Below are 18734 nucleotides of genomic sequence, written 5' to 3' on the forward strand. Positions count from 1 at the left end.
TGAAAATCAAACCACATTAGGGACAGAATTGTATTATGAATTTTTTCCACCTCAAATTATATAGTATAAGGTGATCAAGATACATAAATGTTGTATAATTATAACCGTGGTGTTCAGAAACCTTTGGGGAAATTGAAGTGGGGCAGATGAATTCTAGAAAGTAACCAGATTTAGCAAAACATAAAAAAGTTATTGAAGTAAAATATAAATTGACTGAAGAAATATAGTTTGTCAGGTTTTAAACCTTTATGGTATAGTTTCTAAACTTAACTATTACAATCACCTTTTTTTAAATGTCTTTTGTTCTTCAGAATATCTAAGATAGTCTCCATTTATGCCAAAATACTTTATTTACTAGCTTTGTTTTGGGGGTCTCCCGGGAATATAATTTGAGCGAATGTTAGTATAATGTGGCTACTAGTATTATATTTGTATATACTTTACTGAGGTTTAAAATCATGTAAGTTCTTGAAAATTATTTCATAACTGCTAAAAATAGAGAGGCATGGGTTTGGGAATCAGGAATTAAAAATTGTGATTCCAGTTCTGCCAATAAGCTGTGTGACCCTGGACATGTCATATATTTATTTTGGAAGTAAGAAACACATAAATTCCAAAATTAGAAAAGTCAATTTTGCTTTGAGTCAGTTTGTTTTTTATTAAGTGATAGGGATGAATTGGATGATCTCTAAATATTTGCTATTTCTTAATTTTATGATTTACTTCTCTTTGATTCTCTTAAAATACCTTACTTAACCTTACAGAAGTTCAGAGGTTGAAGTAAACTAAGTAAATAATCTCTGCCTGAAAGCCTGTCTTGTAGCCTCCAGTGACTTTGTTCCATATCAGCATCAAAATACTATTACGTTAGGGATTATACGTATTCCGTCTGTAAAGAAAAACTTAAAAGCTAAAACCTGAGAAAACATAAATATCTGTATGCTTAGTTCACTCATCAATTGGCCAATTGATTTTTTTTTCCCTGTAAATTCTTACCAGGGCCAGATAAAGCACAAAATGGTAGTAATTAATTTAATAACTCATAATGGAAGCAGTGGAAGCTTGGAGAAGATAGAGAACTGTCACAGCACGTTGGTGGCGGGGGGGCAGGCAGTAGAGAGGGGGATTACTTTAGGCTTTAAAAAAAACAACATAGAATTTAAGGACATTGTGGAAGCAAAAATATCTCATCAGAAGTTAACAGTTATGCTATTTTCACCTAAACCCACGACGACATTAGAATGCACAGTTGTGGGCATTAGCAGTCTCTTGGGGGGAACATTAAATAGCATCTTTCTTTCTCACCCACATTCTGAACCAAGAGAAAAATTAAACAGGAGACTAAGACAGATAAGTAACAAAACACCACTTTTATACCTCATAGAAGTTTGTTTGGAGGGTGTAGCTTTGTGTGAAAGCCCAAAAAAGCCTGCAGGCCAAACTCCAGAGTTAAGCAGACCTTCGCAGCCAGGCCCACATGGTCATGATTAGAGGTGCTTTCCAAAAGAAGTTACATGGCTATTAACCTATAAAAGGCCAAATTTCTTCAAATACAAAGCATGTATAAGATTGCCTTCATGTTTAAGGCTTTTGGGTGAAATGCCACTGTGAAGATGAAATGCTTCACTCTGACCTATTGTAGACATTTCTGTTCGGTTGGAAAAATGCAGATGCCAAAGAAGTTGGAACTATGAGACTTCATGAGTTAAGCTTACTTTAAATGAAGCACCTCTATCTGCACTGCAAAGGTAACCAAAACCACGTTGTCCCCCAAGTCCAAGCTATCTCAGTATAAGTATTTTACAAAGCCCTCTAAGAATGTGTGGCATTACTAAAATGTAATTCTAACGCTACTGATTTAGCTTCCCTTTTTCATATCAGTTTCAGATCATCAGATTATATCATTTCTTTTATCTATTATTTCTACGTTGTAATAAATTTTCCCCTTATCCTTCTTTCACCCACATTAATTAATAGAGGGCTATTACTTTACGATTTCTTTCCAGTGACAAATTCTACTTTGTTCTGTTACTGCCTCTTTTCCACAGCCTCTGGCTTCCATTTATTTATTTATTTTTTATTTTTTAGATTTTCTTATCTCCTTCAGGATCTCTTATCTAACTGGCTTTTGCTCTTGTTTTGCTTGTCTTCCTAAAGAATCATTCTTCTTCCGTTTTTCTGTTGCCCACTACACTTATTCCCAACATTTTTTTTTTTTTTGGTTGTTGTTCTTTCAGATTTGCTGACTGTTAACATGCACTTCTTTTTATTTTTTGCTGTATGGTTACCTCGTTTTTTTGTTCTTTTTTTATTTTGTCGAAATGCATATCCATATTCCTCTTGAAAATGCATGTATGTCTCTTTGCAGTCTTTACACCAACAGAGTTATATGGTCTTACCTCTTTTGAAAGTTAGCAATGCCTTCTCTGTCAACTCAAAGATATATTTAAATGCTGCTTCTCTTGTAAAGAGAAAGGTATAAGCCAAAACCACAGATTCTGTGAGGTTCCTCCCTTCCATATTGGATTATGTATAGTTTCATAAATTAGGATCATTTAAAGTATTCAGTTATGAATGTTTGCACTAAAGACTGAAGTTCCTTTTCAAGTGTAAATGGAAAACTCATGATTGATTGATTGATTGATTTTTAAAGTTTATTTTGTTTTATTTGAGAGAGAGAGAGAAAGAGAGAGAGAGCATGTGTCCATGAGCTGGAGAGGGGCAGAGAGAAAAGGAGAGAGAATCTCAAGCAGGCCCTGCTTGGTCAGCACAGAACCCCACACAGGGGCTTGCACCCCTGAACCATGAGGTCATGACCTGAACCAAAACCAAGAGTCGGATACTTAACTGACTGAGCCACCTAGGCACCCCAGCTTATGATTTATTTTTATATTTTTTAGCAAAGTATGTACAAATTCCAAATATAATTTAGAACTTTTTTCCATAGTGTTACTGACAAAATATTAATATTGAATTATATCTGATAGTTTTTAGATATTACATAAATAAACAAGGATGTAGGTAGGTTATAATTTTAAAAAGCTTTCTTCCTATAATTAATATAAGGTTTATTTTTAAATAGATACTTAAATATAAGGTCTACTTAGAGTCGCAAAAACCCTTTCATTAGTCTCGGTGTGACGATGTCATTACAATATGATTGAAATGGCTGATATATAAATGTAATTCTAGTGTCTTAACTAATTTATAATTAATATATTATAGTTCAAGTGATCATATTTGTCAGTGTAAAACATTTTTCTTCTATCTTCCTGGTCATTTACTTCTCCAGTTGGAACTCACAGCCAATAATTAGGAGGATTTGCCTGGAGGGCTTTTCTCAGATGGGCTATTTCTGGAAAATATGAAGGCTTTTAGTAACTTTCTGTTCCATCTACACAACTTCATGGGCAATGATCTCTAATACAGCATTCCCTTTGAAGGGCAGTGATAGTCCACAATGATCATATGTAGTTAAAATATGCCTATATATAAAATCCAAATATATACATATTAAGGAAGTCACTAAAGCAGTAAAATGGAAAGGATGAAACAAAATGGATGGGCAGCGACATACCAGATGAATGCAAACAAGAAGAAAGTAGGAGTCATTACATGACAGCAAAGTTGTCCTCAGAGGGAAAGATAGTAAAGTGAGGTGAGGACTATTTAAGGAAGGAAAGGGTTCAATCCACTCCAAAGACATGATCCGGAACAATGTCTACACACCAAATAACACAGTATTAAAATTCATAAAACAAAAGTCACAGGGAGTATAAGAATAAATAGAAACACATAAAAAACAGACTTTAATTTCCCAAACTCCAAACTCAAAATAGATCAAGTAGAACAAAAATATGTACAGATATAGAAGGTCTAAACAAGGTAAATTTAATTGAGATATACTAAACTCTATAGCTTTAAAATAAATAAAATTTTTCTGTGTTCTTTGAAAGTCATTAAAAAAAAAAAACCAAACCTTTATTAGGACAAAAAGACATCTCAGTAAATTCCAAAGAGCAGAAATGGTACAAACTACATTATTGGATTATAATACAATAAAACTAAACATAAGTAAACAAATTAGTGGAAGAAATCTATCATTTGGAAATTGTAAACACTTTCTCTTACACAGCTCTTACAGTAAAGAGGAATTTGAAAGCAAAGTTAATTAAGAACATTCTGGTTATTTTTTTAATTTATTTTTCCAAATTTGCATAGTTCTAAAATTTTCTTGTTATTTTTGTGAAGGCTATATTTAATTTATTAATTACTTCAGGGAAATTTTGTATCTTTATTATATTGTATTTCTATCCAAGAAAAGCATATGTCTTTCCATCCATTTATACTTTTTTTGTCTTTTTAAAGATTTAAAAAAATTCTTACATTGTGTATATGAAATACTTACTAATTGTATTTTTCCCCTTTTAAATAAACTATTTTTTAGGTTTACAGAAAAATTGAGCAAAAAGTACAAAGGTCCCACATATGCCCAGACCTCATTTAAGCACAGTCTGTTGTCAGCATCCTACACCAGACTGGTACCTTTTGTTGTAATTGATGAACTTACATTAACACATTATTATCACCCCAAGTACACAGTTTACATTATGGCTCACTCTTGGTCTTGAACATTCTGTGTGTTTGGACAATGTATAGTGACATGCATCTACCATTATAGTATTATACAGAAAAGTTTCACTGCCCTAAAAATCCTCTGTGCTTCATTTATTCATGGTTCTTTCCTCACTAACCCCTGCCAACCACTGATCTTTTTATTGTCTCCATAATTTTGCCTTTTCCAGACTGTCATATAATTGGATTCATACATTATGTAGCTTTTTCTGATTGGCTTTTCCTCTTAGTAATATGCATTTAAGTTTCCTCCATCTCATTTTGTGGCTGGATAGCTCATTTCTTTTTAGTGCTAAATAGTATTCCATTGTCAGGACATACCACCATTTATTGATCCATTTACCTATGAAGGACATCTTGATTGCTTCCACATTTTGGCAATTTTTATTAATAAAGCTGCTATAAACATTTGCGTGGGGGTTTTTGTGTAGACATAAGATTTCAACTCATTTGGGTAAATGCCAAGGAGGGCAATTGCTAGATTACTTGCTAAGAGTAAGTTTTGTTTTGTAAGAAGTTGGCAAACCTTGGGGCGCCTGGGTGGCGCAGTTGGTTAAGCGTCCGACTTCAGCCAGGTCACGATCTCGCGGTCCGGGAGTTCGAGCCCCGCGTCAGGCTCTGGGCTGATGGCTCAGAGCCTGGAGCCTGTTTCCGATTCTGTGTCTCCCTCTCTCTCTGCCCCTCCCCCGTTCATGCTCTGTCTCTCTCTGTCCCAAAAATAAATAAACGTTGAAAAAAAAAAAAAAAAAAAAAGAAGTTGGCAAACCATCTTCCAAAGTGGCTATACCATTTAGCATTCCAGATGACAACGAATGAGAGTTCTATTACTCCACATTCTTGTCGGCATTTTGTGTTATCAGTATTTTAGATTTTGGCCATTCTAATAGGTGGGGGGTAGTATTTCATTGCTATTTTAATATGCATTTTCTGATGACATATGATATGGAGCATCTTTTCTTATGCTTATGTGCCATCTATATATGTTATTTGGTAAAGTGTCCATTAAGGTCTTTGATCATGTTTTAAATCATGTTGATTGTTTTCTTATTGTAGAGTTTTAAGAGTTCTTTATATATATTTTTTCCTTTGAACCAAAATGTATTGACATTATTTCTAGTGCAGTTAAATTAAAAACAGTTTCTAAACAAACCTGTGAAGGGGTTGAAGCTAGGGAAGCCATGAAATGTGTTTCTCCTTAGTTGTAGCTTGGTGGTACCAGCAGGAAGAATTTTAGACACAGGAACACAGTATAACCCTTCAGTTTTGAAATGCTGCTAAGTCTACTCATGCCTCAGAGGTGATTGCCCCTGGGGGCGCCTGGGTGGCTCAGTTGGTTGAGCGTCCAACTTCAGCTCAGGTCATGTTCTCCTGGTTCATGAGTTTGGGCCCCGTATCGGGCTCTGTGGTGACAGCTCAGAGCTTGGAGCCTGTTTCAGATTTTGGCCCCTGAATCCCTTGGCCCCTCCCCTGCTCATGCTCGCTCTCTCTGCCTCCCTCTCTCCCTCTCTCTCTCAAACATAAATAAACATCAAAAAAAATAAAAAGTACAAAAAGAAAAAAAGAAAGAAAGAAAGAAATGATTGCCCCTGCCCTAAAAAAATTCAAATCATCTCCACCATTATATGGAGCCAGGGCCCAAATGGGAGCTTCTCTGTGTATCTTGGGTAAGAGTCCTTTATCTGCTTTGTATTTTGCAAATATTTTCTCCCAGTCTGTGGCTTGTTTTTTCATTCTCCTGATATTGTCTTTAACAGAGCAGAAGTTTTTTTTTTTATTTTAATGAAATCCAGTTTATCAATTTTTTTTTTCATGGATCATGCTTGTTGTGTTTATCTAAAAGTCATTGCCAAACCAAAGGTCATCTAAATTTTCTTCTATGTTCTTTTCTAGGAGTTCTATAGTTTTGCATTTCACATTTAGGTCTGTGGTCCATTTTGAGTTTATTTCTGTGAAGAGTGTAAGGTCTGTGTCTAGATTCATGTTTTTGCCATCCAGTTGTTCCAGCACCATTCATTGTAAAAAAACTATCTTTGCTCCATAATATTGCTTTTGCTCCTTTATCAAAGATCAGTTGACTCAAGTAATATGGGTTTATTCCTGAGCTTTCTGTTCTGTTCTGTTGACCTGTTGGTCAATTCTTGCATTAACACCACACTACTTGATTACTCTAGAGTTATAGTAAGCCCTGAAGTCAGGTTCTGTCAGTCATCCAAGTTTTTTCTTCTCCTTCAATATTGTGTTGCCTTGGGGCGCCTGGGTGGCACAGTCGGTTAAGCGTCCGACTTCAGCCAGGTCACGATCTCGCGGTCCGTGAGTTCGAGCCCCGCATCGGGCTCTGGGCTGATGGCTCAGAGCCTGGAGCCTGTTTCCGATTCTGTGTCTCCCTCTCTCTCTGCCCCTCCCCCATTCATGCTCTGTCTCTCTCTGTCCCAAAAATAAATAAACGTTGAAAAAAAAATTAAAAAAAAAAATATTGTGTTGCCTATCCTGTCTTTTGCTTCTCCAAATAAACAAGAGTCAGTTTGTCAATATCCAAAAAAACAATTTGCTGGAATTTTTATTGAGATTGCTTTGATCAATAGATCAATAGACCAACAGAAATTAAGTTGGGAAAACTGACATTTTGATATTACTGAGTTTTCCTCTCCATGAGCAGGAAATATCTCCATTTATTTAGCTCTTTGATTGTTTTTATTAGGTTTCTAGTTTTCCTCATACAGACATTCTACTTGTTCATTGCTGGTGTATGGGAAAGCAATTTACTTTTGCATATTGCTCTTGTATCCTGCAAACTTGCTGTAATTCCCTTTAGTTTCAGGGTTTTTTTAAATTTTTTCTTTTGGGTTTTCTACATAGACAATTTGTTATCAGCAAACAAATTTTATTTATTCCTTCTTAATCTGTACATCTTTTCTTGTCTTAATTGCAGTTATTAAGACTTGTGGCATAATGTTGAAAAGGAGAGTGAGAAGGGACATCCTTGTAGCACAAAAACACCACAAACTCAGAAAAATATAGTTTTTTTTAAAGGCCCAACATTAAATTGCTGATGTCACATCTAAAAATTTGATATAGATTAAAAAGGAAAAAAAATGATAACATGGACTGTTATGTAAATAGGAAGTCATACAAAAGAAAATAAAAAATACAGCTCTTAACCATATGAAAAAAAAAGTTCAACTGGTCTCAGAGTAAGACAAATGCAAATTAAAACTATACTGCGATCCCATTTTTGTTTCAATCAGATTGAAAATATTGAAAATAAAATAACACATTATGTGGTGAAGATGTAGACAAATAGGCACCGCATTATATTGTCATCAGGAGAATCAATACTTCAAAGTGAGTAATTTTGCAATAACATCAAAATTAAAGATCCAGTTTTTTGCACAACCGAGTCCATTTTTTAGAAATTGATACCATAAATATGTCCACATATATGTGAAAATATGTGTATAAAATTTATTAACTGCAGCTTTATTTAGAATAGCAAAGTATTGGAAACAACCTGAATACCCATAACTGGGTGGTTCATTCAATAAATTACAGTGCATGCAAACAATGGAAAACCAGGTAGTTGATAAAGATGGTTGAATCTATGAAAATTGATAAGGAATGAACTCTAATATATATTTTTAAGTGAAAAGTGGAAGATGCAAAGGAGTTGTATCCTAAGACACTATATCTATATATTTTTAAATAGAAAATGTGGGGACACCTGGGTGGCTCAGTCAGTTAGGCATCTGACTTCAGCTCAGGTCATGATCTTGCGGTTGTGGGTTCGAGTCCTGCATTGGGCTCTGTGCTAACAGCTCAGAGCCTGGAGCCTGCTTTGGATTCTGTGTCTCCCTCTCTCTCTGCCCCTCCTCTGCTCATACCCTGTCCCTGTCTCTGTCTCTGTCTCTGTCTCTCTCTCTGTCTCTCAAAATAAATGTTAAAAAAAAAAAGAAAATGTATGAGTACACATACACTTATGTGATTAGTGATTACCTATTACATACCTGGAAAAATATGTGAAGATGATAACAGTGGTTACCTCTGGGAACAGGAATTGACTGTTGGAGAACGGGTGGAAGGGAGTTTGCATTGTATTTTCTTTTAAATGTTTTGAGTTTATATCATTACACACATTTTCTATCAGAAAACTAGTTAAAAATAAAAACCATATATACATCTATGTCATAATACTTCCCTAATGAGAAAATGCACCATACTTGTTATCCCTAAACTTTTATTTCCACGTAAATAACTACCAGTGTTTTCCTGATGCCTCATCGGAGAAGTAGAACTTTAAGGTTCGATATTCCTTTTCCATTGATTTAAATTTACTGATTTAATTTTTCTATTCTTCCAGGCCCTAAGCTAATTACAGGTAGATTGTAAGAAACTCTGAAAGTTTTATTAGCTCACTTAATACACTGAGGATACAAATTTAGACTTCAATGTCCCACTTGTTTCTGGTCATCCACTGAAAACTATTGTTATAAACCTCACAGCAGTGGGGACTTCCTTCAGTGAAATTTGAGGTCCCTCTAGGACTCCTCACCAAACAGTTATGGCTGCAATTTTATTATTGTGGTGTATATTCACCAAAGCTGCAATTAACTATATCATAGCTTGTTGACCTTAATGAGTTAACACAGTGTCCAAATAAAACTCATATCCAAGCGGTAGCTTAGGCTCTGGGAAGTTTTGGCTCAGTAATATCTGTGAAATTTGAGCTCATATTAAATATACCTTGAAACAATACATTTGGGATTTGGCTCCTGGCATCAGATCAGATCTGACTCTGCTGCATGGAGTTGAGAGTTTTGCCTCGGGTGCTCATAATATGTTTAGCTGTATAGGACTATAGAATCAGCAAGAAGAGCATTATTGCTTTAGTGAAGAAAAACACTTCCGTTTTTGTTGGCACCCTGGCTTGTTTCTGATAATTTTTTCCTGAAACAGGAGAATCCTGCTGTCTCCTATATGTATAGCTATCTTTTCCCATCTGAGGCCTAATCTAGGAATTTTTCTTCCAGCCGAGTCTTTCTCTCATTCCTAGCCACATAAATGGCATTTGTCGAACACTGAACCATCTCTGTCTATGTGTTCAAATAAGCGAGCCCTCGCATGGCTAATGTCATAAGTCAGCCACAATTCCAGCTGTCTCAATCTCAGATTAGATGAAGACTCAGGTCTGTGACTCAGTCAGCAGTGACTATTTGATTGGTTATTAAGGCTGGCTGCAGTGGGGCACCTGGTTGAGTGTCTGACTTCGGCTGAGGTCATGATCTTAAAGTTCATGAGTTCAAGCCCTGCGTCAGGCTCTGTGCTGTCAGCTCAGAGCTCGCTTTGAATCTTCTGTCCCCCTCTCTCTCTCTCTGCCCCTCCCCTACTCATGCTGTCTCAAAAATGAATAAACATTTAAAAAAAAAAAAAAAAAAAGGCTGGCTGCAGCCAACTGTTTTGACCAGCTTGGTCAGGAGCCACTTGTTAGGACTAGAGGGTTGGATGATATACCCTCTCAGAGATATCTCCCTTTCCACTTCATCCTGTTGCTAAGCTATCCATTGCCCCTATGGGGGATATATCCTCGTCTGGGTAGCTCCCAGAGTAAATGGTCCATTAGGGACATCATGGTATTTAGCCTAATGTACTTTAATTAAGGCTATAGTTGAATCACTTCCTTAAGTTATGGCACAATTACTGTATCAGCAAAGCACAAGAATTAATAAACTTGGGACATTTAACAAAACCTGAGCTAGAAAACACATCTGTTAAGCCAAAGCCATTGAAGCAGTAAGTAGAATGGTGGTTGCTGGAGGTGGGGGGGGGGGGCGGGTAGAAAGTTGACATTCAATGGGTATAAAGTTTCAGTTATGCAGGATGAATAAGTCCTATATCTGCTATACAACTGTATGCCTGTAGTTAACAATTCTATCTCACACGCTTAAAAATCTGTTCAAAGGGTACATCTTGTGTTAAATGTTCTTACAACACACACAAAAAATTCTATTTAGGAATTACACTTTTTAAAATATTTTTTAAATGTTTATCCATTTTTGAGAAAGGCAGGAACAGAGCATGAGCAGGGAGAGACAGAGAGAGGAGGAGACACAGAATCTGAAGCGGTCTTCAGGCTCTGAGTTGTCAACACAGACCTTAGGATCATGACCTGAGCTGAAATTGGACCCTTAACCTACTGAGCCACCCAGGCACCCCTAGGAATTTCATTTTAATTTAAATGGGAACAAAAATTTTAATCATCTGGTTCATATGTCATGACCAGAGTTTATAGGTACTAAAATCTTCTCTTAATCTCCTTAGAATATCTGCATCCTTTTTTTTTTTTTTTTAGGACTTTCATATGCAGAGTAAATGGTAATTAAAATGTGCAGGATGACAAGATGGAGCAAACAGTGCTTGTACCACCAGGACCTGACAGCTTCAACTTCTTCACCAGAGAATCTCTTGCGGCTATTGAAAGACGCATTGCAGAAGAAAAGGCTAAGAATCCCAAACCAGACAAGAAAGATGATGATGAAAATGGCCCAAAGCCAAATAGTGACTTGGAAGCTGGAAAGAACCTTCCTTTTATTTATGGAGACATCCCTCCAGAGATGGTGTCAGAGCCGCTGGAGGACCTGGACCCGTACTATATCAATAAAAAAGTGAGTGTTTTTTATTGGGCATATTTTACTGCTAATTGCCTACTGAGTACCTTGGACTGTTATAGCACTGAAACATGCCAAATTAGCAGAAAGTCTTAAGTATCCTTCTGTTTAAGAAATAAAATACATTTATGTGTGTTTTATGCATATACATCCATGAAAAACAAATTGATTATGTCATAACAGATGAAGCTGTCCCAGATGCACCACAACAAATACCTGAACATAAATGTATGTTGTAGGCAGGCAGCTAATTTAACCAATTAAATCTCCCCAGAGATTGTATTCACTATGCAATTTTGTGTGTTTTCTGTACTTGAAAATCCTAAAATCATCCCAAGTTATCCCTAAACTTTTATTTAGGGACAGATAAAGACTTTTAAAATATTAGTATTAATTTCTCATAGAACAAAATTTGACGCCACAAGGTTTTCGATTTCTAAATTATGTTATATATAATAACTCCTTGCAGAAACTTTTCTCTACTTGGAAAAGAACATTCCTCTACAAACTACAGTTTTAGTAACTAATAATGTGCTTTCTCCATTTGGATCCATGTGTCTTTGGGAAGTATCATTTTTAGCAGTGACAGCCATTAAAACTCAGTATCTCAATCAACTGAATTATGTAACAACTGAATTTCTGTATCACAAAGTGTTAAATCAAGATTTAAATAATGACAGCTATTCAACCATTTTTCTCAGTATTATTAACACATAAAATAAAATTTTGCTTACAATATTTTTATTTCAAAAAAGTATTCAATATTTTGGTGGAGGTATATTGATACTGGTAAGATTAACATAAATATTGTATTCTGAAGAACCTATAAAACAATATTTAAATGCTTGCGTTTTCTATTTATGCTTGAAATGAATACCTTGTATTAAGGCCCAATCTTTCATTATGACTATGATTACACCAAACCAAGAAGGAAAGCATAGAAAAAGATAAAATTGAAAAAGTTTATTGTATTAATTTTAGATTAAATTTATGACTAGTTAATTTGCAACATTTTATTATCTTTTTCACTGGACACAATACGTTTGTGAACTCTTGGTAGAACGGTAGGGTAAAAAATTGCAATTGAGCAGGTAAAATTTTTCAGTTGGGCATAGGCCTTAAAATACCCCCAAAACTTTTAGGAACTCTTTTGGTTGCTGGCACAGCCTGTAACAAGTAGTCCTTATTAAATGTATAAGCTTAACAATTTTAATATGTGCATTTGAGACCGTTTTGCAAATCACTTCTTATTGACTGCTGCAGTTTCACAGGTAAAATTTTCACTGTGTTCAGATTTTTTTTTTTAACTTTTCAGGCTATAACCAATTTCAGCGTAACTTACTTTCCCTTCTTAAAAACTGGTTTGCCCATTATACACTAAAGAAAGAGATAAAGAATCATTTCCCATAGATTTCATTATCTTTTATTCAACTTTCCTTTTTAACATACTATTGTTAAATCTTAGCAGGTAAGATTTTATCCATTTCATAACTATCATTTAAATTATAAGTTGCACTTTATCATTAAATCAGTCCTTTGGAAATTAATTTAATGTAATGTCTGCAAAAGCTAAAATCCAAATTAATCAAATGATGAAGGGTTTATTTGTATAAGGAAGGTGACAATGCAGATAATTCAGTTAGACAAACATTTTTTTTTTTTTAATTTTTTTTTGAACGTTTATTTATTTTTGGGACAGAGAGAGACAGAGCATGAACGGGGGAGGGGCAGAGAGAGAGGGAGACACAGAATCGGAAACAGGCTCCAGGCTCTGAGCCATCAGCCCAGAGCCCGACGCGGGGCTCGAACTCCCGGACCGCGAGATCGTGACCTGGCTGAAGTCGGACGCTTAACCGACTGCGCCACCCAGGCGCCCCAAGTTAGACAAACATTTTAACATATTTAAAATTGCTTCATTATTGAAGCAGCCTGTTTAGAGGTGCTGTTATCATGGGTTACTGGGCTTCATCCTTAGCAGGGCTTTTGCTACCCCCTGACATCTATGTCCCACCTCTCTGGTAGTAATTACTATCTAAAAATTATTAAAGCTACCCAGAGTCTACCCCTTCATCAAACAGGGCTGATATCTAGCATCCCAGCTCATGTACGGTGTCCTTACGTAAAGAACAATAAACGAATGCTTTGAGAAAGGCCAAGCTAATACATGTCGACAAGGGCAGTGATTCTTTATGTGGAAACCAGATTATCCACTCAATCTGTCCTTTAAATTAAAGAGTATTCAGACCAATAAAAGTTGTTGTCTTGAGGGAGTGTCCCCAAACAGCCAACAATTGGCTTATAACAAAGAGGGCAGATGGAAAAGAAAATTATGCAGGCCCTTTCAAATAGTTAAAAGAAAGGTCTTCAAACTGAGGATTAAAGACCAACTCTGAAGACCAACTCTGAAGGAAGCCAGCCAGATTCTTGTGCTGAAGTAACCCTTATAAACTTTGTTCGGTTCACATTCCTACTTGCCTCTAACACCATCCATCCTTATCTTCAAATGCACATTGTGTGAGGAAGGAAAAACATTGTGGCATTTTGGAACAAATCACATTGTGCAAGCAGAACAACCTGATAAGAGAAATATTGTTATCAGGAAGGAGTTTTCCCCAAGGCAAGGCACATCTATTGCCTTAACACTGGGCTGACATCCAGCAAGTCTTCCAGTGTAAGCCATTCAAAGTGCAATACAAATGAAACATTCTGGAGGACTGGAATCCTTAAAAAGTAACATTGCAAGCTTAGGACACATGACTAAGCTGTGTGTTTAGGACACATGACTAAGCTATGTGTTTAAAATGTCCTTCTTTTGCATTTTCATATTTTGAGACTATGGTTGCCATTACTTGTTTTCTAGTCTTACATTTTCTTCCATAATTGGGTTATTTCAGTATCGAGGAATAGTCTTAAATTCTGAATTAGTTTGCTCTGATTAAAGTTGGAATAATTGTGAATATTTCTTTTGATGTTTGATGACTAGTTTTGTCTTATGACTTGAAAATCTGAGATCAGCAGAGTGGCCTTCATTAAAACAGTGGATCACACATACACACAATACTCCTGGCATAGATAAAGATCTTAATGGTGGAAATGCCCCTAGAAAAAAAGCTTTTCAGGAAAAATGTCACTAGAAAAAAACTATTACTCATATTGGGGATGTGGATTTTATTCTATTCCTGAATGAGCTGGAATATGCAAATATCAGTAGGCCAGTGACTTACTTCCCTAAGGTTTAACTGAGGTACAATAAATAATGTGCCATTTATATCTATATACAAAGTCTAGTTTCTTTCTTATTAATATACAGAATAAACAAAGCAAGTCTACTATAAAAATGGCTGCAGAACCTATTCTTTATGTTATATTTTAAAGTACAGTGGTATCCATAAAAGAAATATATGTGTAAGCCACACTAAAACCCTCTGTGGTCTTCTAAAAAGACAATGTCAGTGAGCTTATGGAAATGTCATTGCTGATGGTGTATTTTCAGATGGCATATGCCCACATATTTTTATCTTCTTTGCCCTAGTTTAAATTGTGCACATTATATAATGTTCGAAAGTTCTACTAAAATTGTTAAAGTAGTTTATTCCACGGTCAGTGATATTATAGTAATAACTAAAGAAATAGTAGCAACCATCTCATGAACATTCCTGATGCATGGAAGCATTTCCAGACCCTCTGATGTTTTAATCCTTCAGCAGTCCAAGGTAAGAACTAAAAACTAAAATAACAATGCTGTCAGAATACAGTCACAGAATTTTCCATACCATCTTAGCTCTGGTCCAGTGGTCTTCAAAACATGATTTCAGGCAGTGTTCCTTTTGTTTGTTTATTTACTTTAGCTATGTGGCAGGGCACATTTAGCTTATGAACAAAACTTTTTTTTTTTTTTTCCTTATGGTTCTTTTCTCCACAGTTTTTTATTTCATAGCTTGGGTTAATTTTGCACCATTTGGCTATACATTGAAATTCTTCACCTACTCTTTATTACAGAAAACTTCTTTCTTCTCATGTTCTTCTTAAAATTACAGATGACTCACTAGTACCATGGAAGAAAATATCCTTTGTGACAGGGTACTGGAAATAGAATGAAGTATTTTAGATCTGTGGTGAAAATGGATGTTTATTAATTATGGAATGTAGAAATGTATCCGTTTAAAAATGTATTCTTTCCTTTATTATTTTATGGGCCATTTATGAACAACTTATCCTCCCTTTTTATCAGCTCTTTTTAAAAAGATGCCTACTTCCTCTTCATTGGAGCTGCATGAAGAGTCATATATGAACTTGTGATTTCAAATAAATGCCTAGTCTGTTATTGCTGCAGGAGTTTTAAATTGTTATATTGGGTAGAGAGAGTTGTTTGCTTTGTTTTTAACTGAAATCAGGGAGTTTTCTTGTAAAAGTAATTGAATGGAAAATCAGAAAAGTAGATGGAAAGTAAAAGTTTATGATTCCATAAATCGTCCTATGGACAGCCCCCCAATTAATGTATTTTTTTTGGCACATCATTAGGTCTTTTAGAATTAGCAGTCATCCAAGGCTCTCTCTTACATCCAAGGCACTATAGTTGACTTCCAAATCTTTCTCCTCCTCATCCATTATTTCTTCCTTATGCCCTGTTCTTCTTTGTCACCTCCCCATCTCTGTCTCAGAAACAATCCCAGATGATGGTGGTAGTAAAATAATGGCTAGCATTTATTAAGTACCAGCTATATTAGTAAGAAACCCTTCAACTGAGAGTGATAAAAATTGAACAGAAACTAGTTTTTGAAAACAAAGAAGCTAACTAATTAATCAATCAATAAATGTATTTGTGGGGTAAATCTCATGTTAATATCAAAGGATCCAGCACCTGAAAGAACAATGTCAGAACTCAGTTCTTTTTTATTTTTGGCTCTACTTTTTCCTATGCTGGCTGCATTCACAGGCTGGCTCTTCCCACAAGATGGCAGAAATAGCCACCAGTGGCACCAAGCTAACAGCTTACAGCCTAATAACCCCAAGAAAAAGAGCTCACTTTTCTTCAAAAGCTCTAGCAGAAGTCCTAGAATTGGCTGTAGTTAGTTCACATGACCTCCTCTGAATCAATTCCTGTAGCCTAGGGTATGTGATGGTCTCATTGACCAGGTTAGCGCCACATGTTGACCTAAGGGGTGGTCAACATGCTAAGGGGTGGGTCAGCTCCACCCAAGCCATGTGGGCAGGCAGTGGAGAGGTGTTCTCTCAAAGGAAGAGGTGTAGACCACAGAAGAAGGCGTGCCAGGCAGACAAAAATAATGGCTCTGTACTCTATGCACTATGTATCAGGATGTTTACAGTCCTTATTTAATCCCTATGTCCTTCCCAGATAACCCTTGTCTTTATTTTAAAATAATGAAACTGAGGTGAAGTAATTTGCCTAAGATCACAAAAGCTATTAAGTAACAGACACTAGATTTAAAACAGATCTGTCAACTTCCGTGGCCCATTGCCATGCTGCTTCTGGTTTGTAGTCTTTGCACTGATAATACCAGTGGAAAAGAGAAGTCTGTTATGGAATACATACAAACCCATCACTGCTGTTCCTGCCCCTCTACTCATACCACTTTGCAAGCTGGACTCATCTCTTCAGTTGGCAGTATTTCCCAAACCTGACTTGTCACTTCACTGTTTCTTCTCAATCAGGGGCATCCCCTGCCTTGGTAAAAACCAAAATTTTGAGATACAGTAGGTTTGGATCAAGTTCAAAAATAATTAGACAATTATATTTCCCACCAGACAATATAGGGTGATAAATACTTTTTATTTTTTTTCCAAAGAGGACAGATTCAGGAAACTTAAATTATGTGCCTCTATAATAAGTAGGAAGAGAATAAGATGTGGTTGGGAAGGTGGGCCAGGGTTAGAAAAAAGTACTTTGTAGTGCATTTTAAAGAGTTTGAAGTTTAAGGGCAAAATTCTAAGTAGGCTTTGGGTAGAGGAGTCAGTCACATGGTCCACTTTATATTTTTAAAGATCAAGTTGGTAGTCTTTTCTAAAAAAATTTTTTTTAATGTTTACTTATTTTTGAGAGAGAGAGAGAGAGCACAAGCAGGGGAGGGGCAGAGAGAGAGAGGGAGGAACAGAATCCGGAGCAGACTCCAGGCTCTGAGCTGTCAGTACAGAACCCGTTGCAGGGTTCGAAGTCATGAACTGTGAGATCATGACCTGAGCTGAAGCCAGATGTTAACTGACTGAGTCACCCAGGTACCCCAATCAAGTTGGGAGTCTTGATGGAGGTTTAGTCTAGATGTTTTACAATGAAGACAGAATAATAGGTGGGAGCTGAATCTATTTTGGAGGTGCCCAAGTGTCAGACAAGAATAAGCTGATGGCATTGTTTTCTGAATATGAAATTTGGGAGGAAAGATGGAGCAACAAACTTCCAATGTAAAAATTGATCTTGCTTTCAAATGCTCAAGTGTTAGTGTATGTATGTATTTGAGAACCAGACAAACACACACTTTTAACCCTTTAATTCTTGTATTTATATGGCACTTTAGAATTGATTATGGGCACTCACATCTTCTCTATTCAGACGTAGAAATCAGCAGGGAACAGTTTGCTCATAGTTCTCACATAGCAAGTCTGCGATAAAACTGGACCTCAAATTAGTCCCCTCTAGTCAAAGAAAAATTGAGCATATAATAAGGTACCACAGCCACGGTATAGGCTAAAGATACGGACTGGGAAATATTTGACCCCCAGATTTTATTTGCGCCTGTGTTATAGTTTTTCTTCTCTGAGGCAGAAGCAGAGGCAGCTGTAACCTGGCTGATAAGAGCCCAACTGGGCATCTCCTGTAGGGTCATCTCCTGCACTGGCCCCACCCACATTATTCCATGGAGCTAAAGCCAAGGGACAAGCAATTTTACAGACTCTTTCCTGGGTACAAATTCTTCTTCTGTTTTGCATGGGCTTAAAGCAAAGATTTTTTAAAAAAAACTGACTGACTGTGAGATATTGAGCCCACAGATAGATTTTGCTAGACTCATGCAATAATGTTTATTTTGAATTAGTTTCCAAGATGTATAAACCAAGAGATTACACACACACATTCATGCATACATGCATGCATTTATAATCATGCATATTTAGGATTTCTCTTATAATATGTGGCATCACTGATTCGCACATCAAAAATTGATAGGGACCTCCCACCACCCAGCCTCAGTGGGCATTTTGGCTTGTGATCCCTGGCTTAAAGACCACATGTGTAATCAGGTGAAGGCCAGATATTGAAGCTTGGGTGGGCCACAGGTGGACACGTGCCACAGGCTATTCTTTAAGCTGATTATCCCTAGCCTAAAGGGAAAAATAGAATAAGACCAGGAGTGAAAAAAATGTCTTTTAATGTTTACCTATTTTTGAGAGAAGGAGAGACAGAGCTTGAGAGGGGGAGGGGCGAAGGGA

The 18734-nt window shown here is 36.3% G+C and overlaps 1 protein-coding gene across 5 annotated transcripts in view; it reads left to right on the forward strand.

Annotated features, from left to right (window-relative positions):
- Nucleotides 1-11027: 11027 nt before the first annotated feature.
- The window catches only part of LOC124515210 (sodium channel protein type 1 subunit alpha), an 81287-nt gene continuing 73580 nt past the window's right edge, over nt 11028-18734 (forward strand). For all 5 annotated transcript variants that reach the window (XM_047083873.1, XM_047083874.1, XM_047083876.1 and 2 more), the window contains exon 1: nt 11028-11291. In XM_047083873.1, the coding sequence (XP_046939829.1) occupies nt 11028-11291 (264 nt within the window). The remainder of the gene's footprint in view (nt 11292-18734) is intronic.

The sequence above is a fragment of the Lynx rufus genome, unplaced genomic scaffold (assembly GCF_022079265.1).
Source record: "Lynx rufus isolate CCGP_SWC_20201006 ecotype Redwood Valley unplaced genomic scaffold, mLynRuf1.p SCAF_2, whole genome shotgun sequence".
NCBI classification, from domain to species: Eukaryota; Metazoa; Chordata; class Mammalia; order Carnivora; family Felidae; genus Lynx; species Lynx rufus.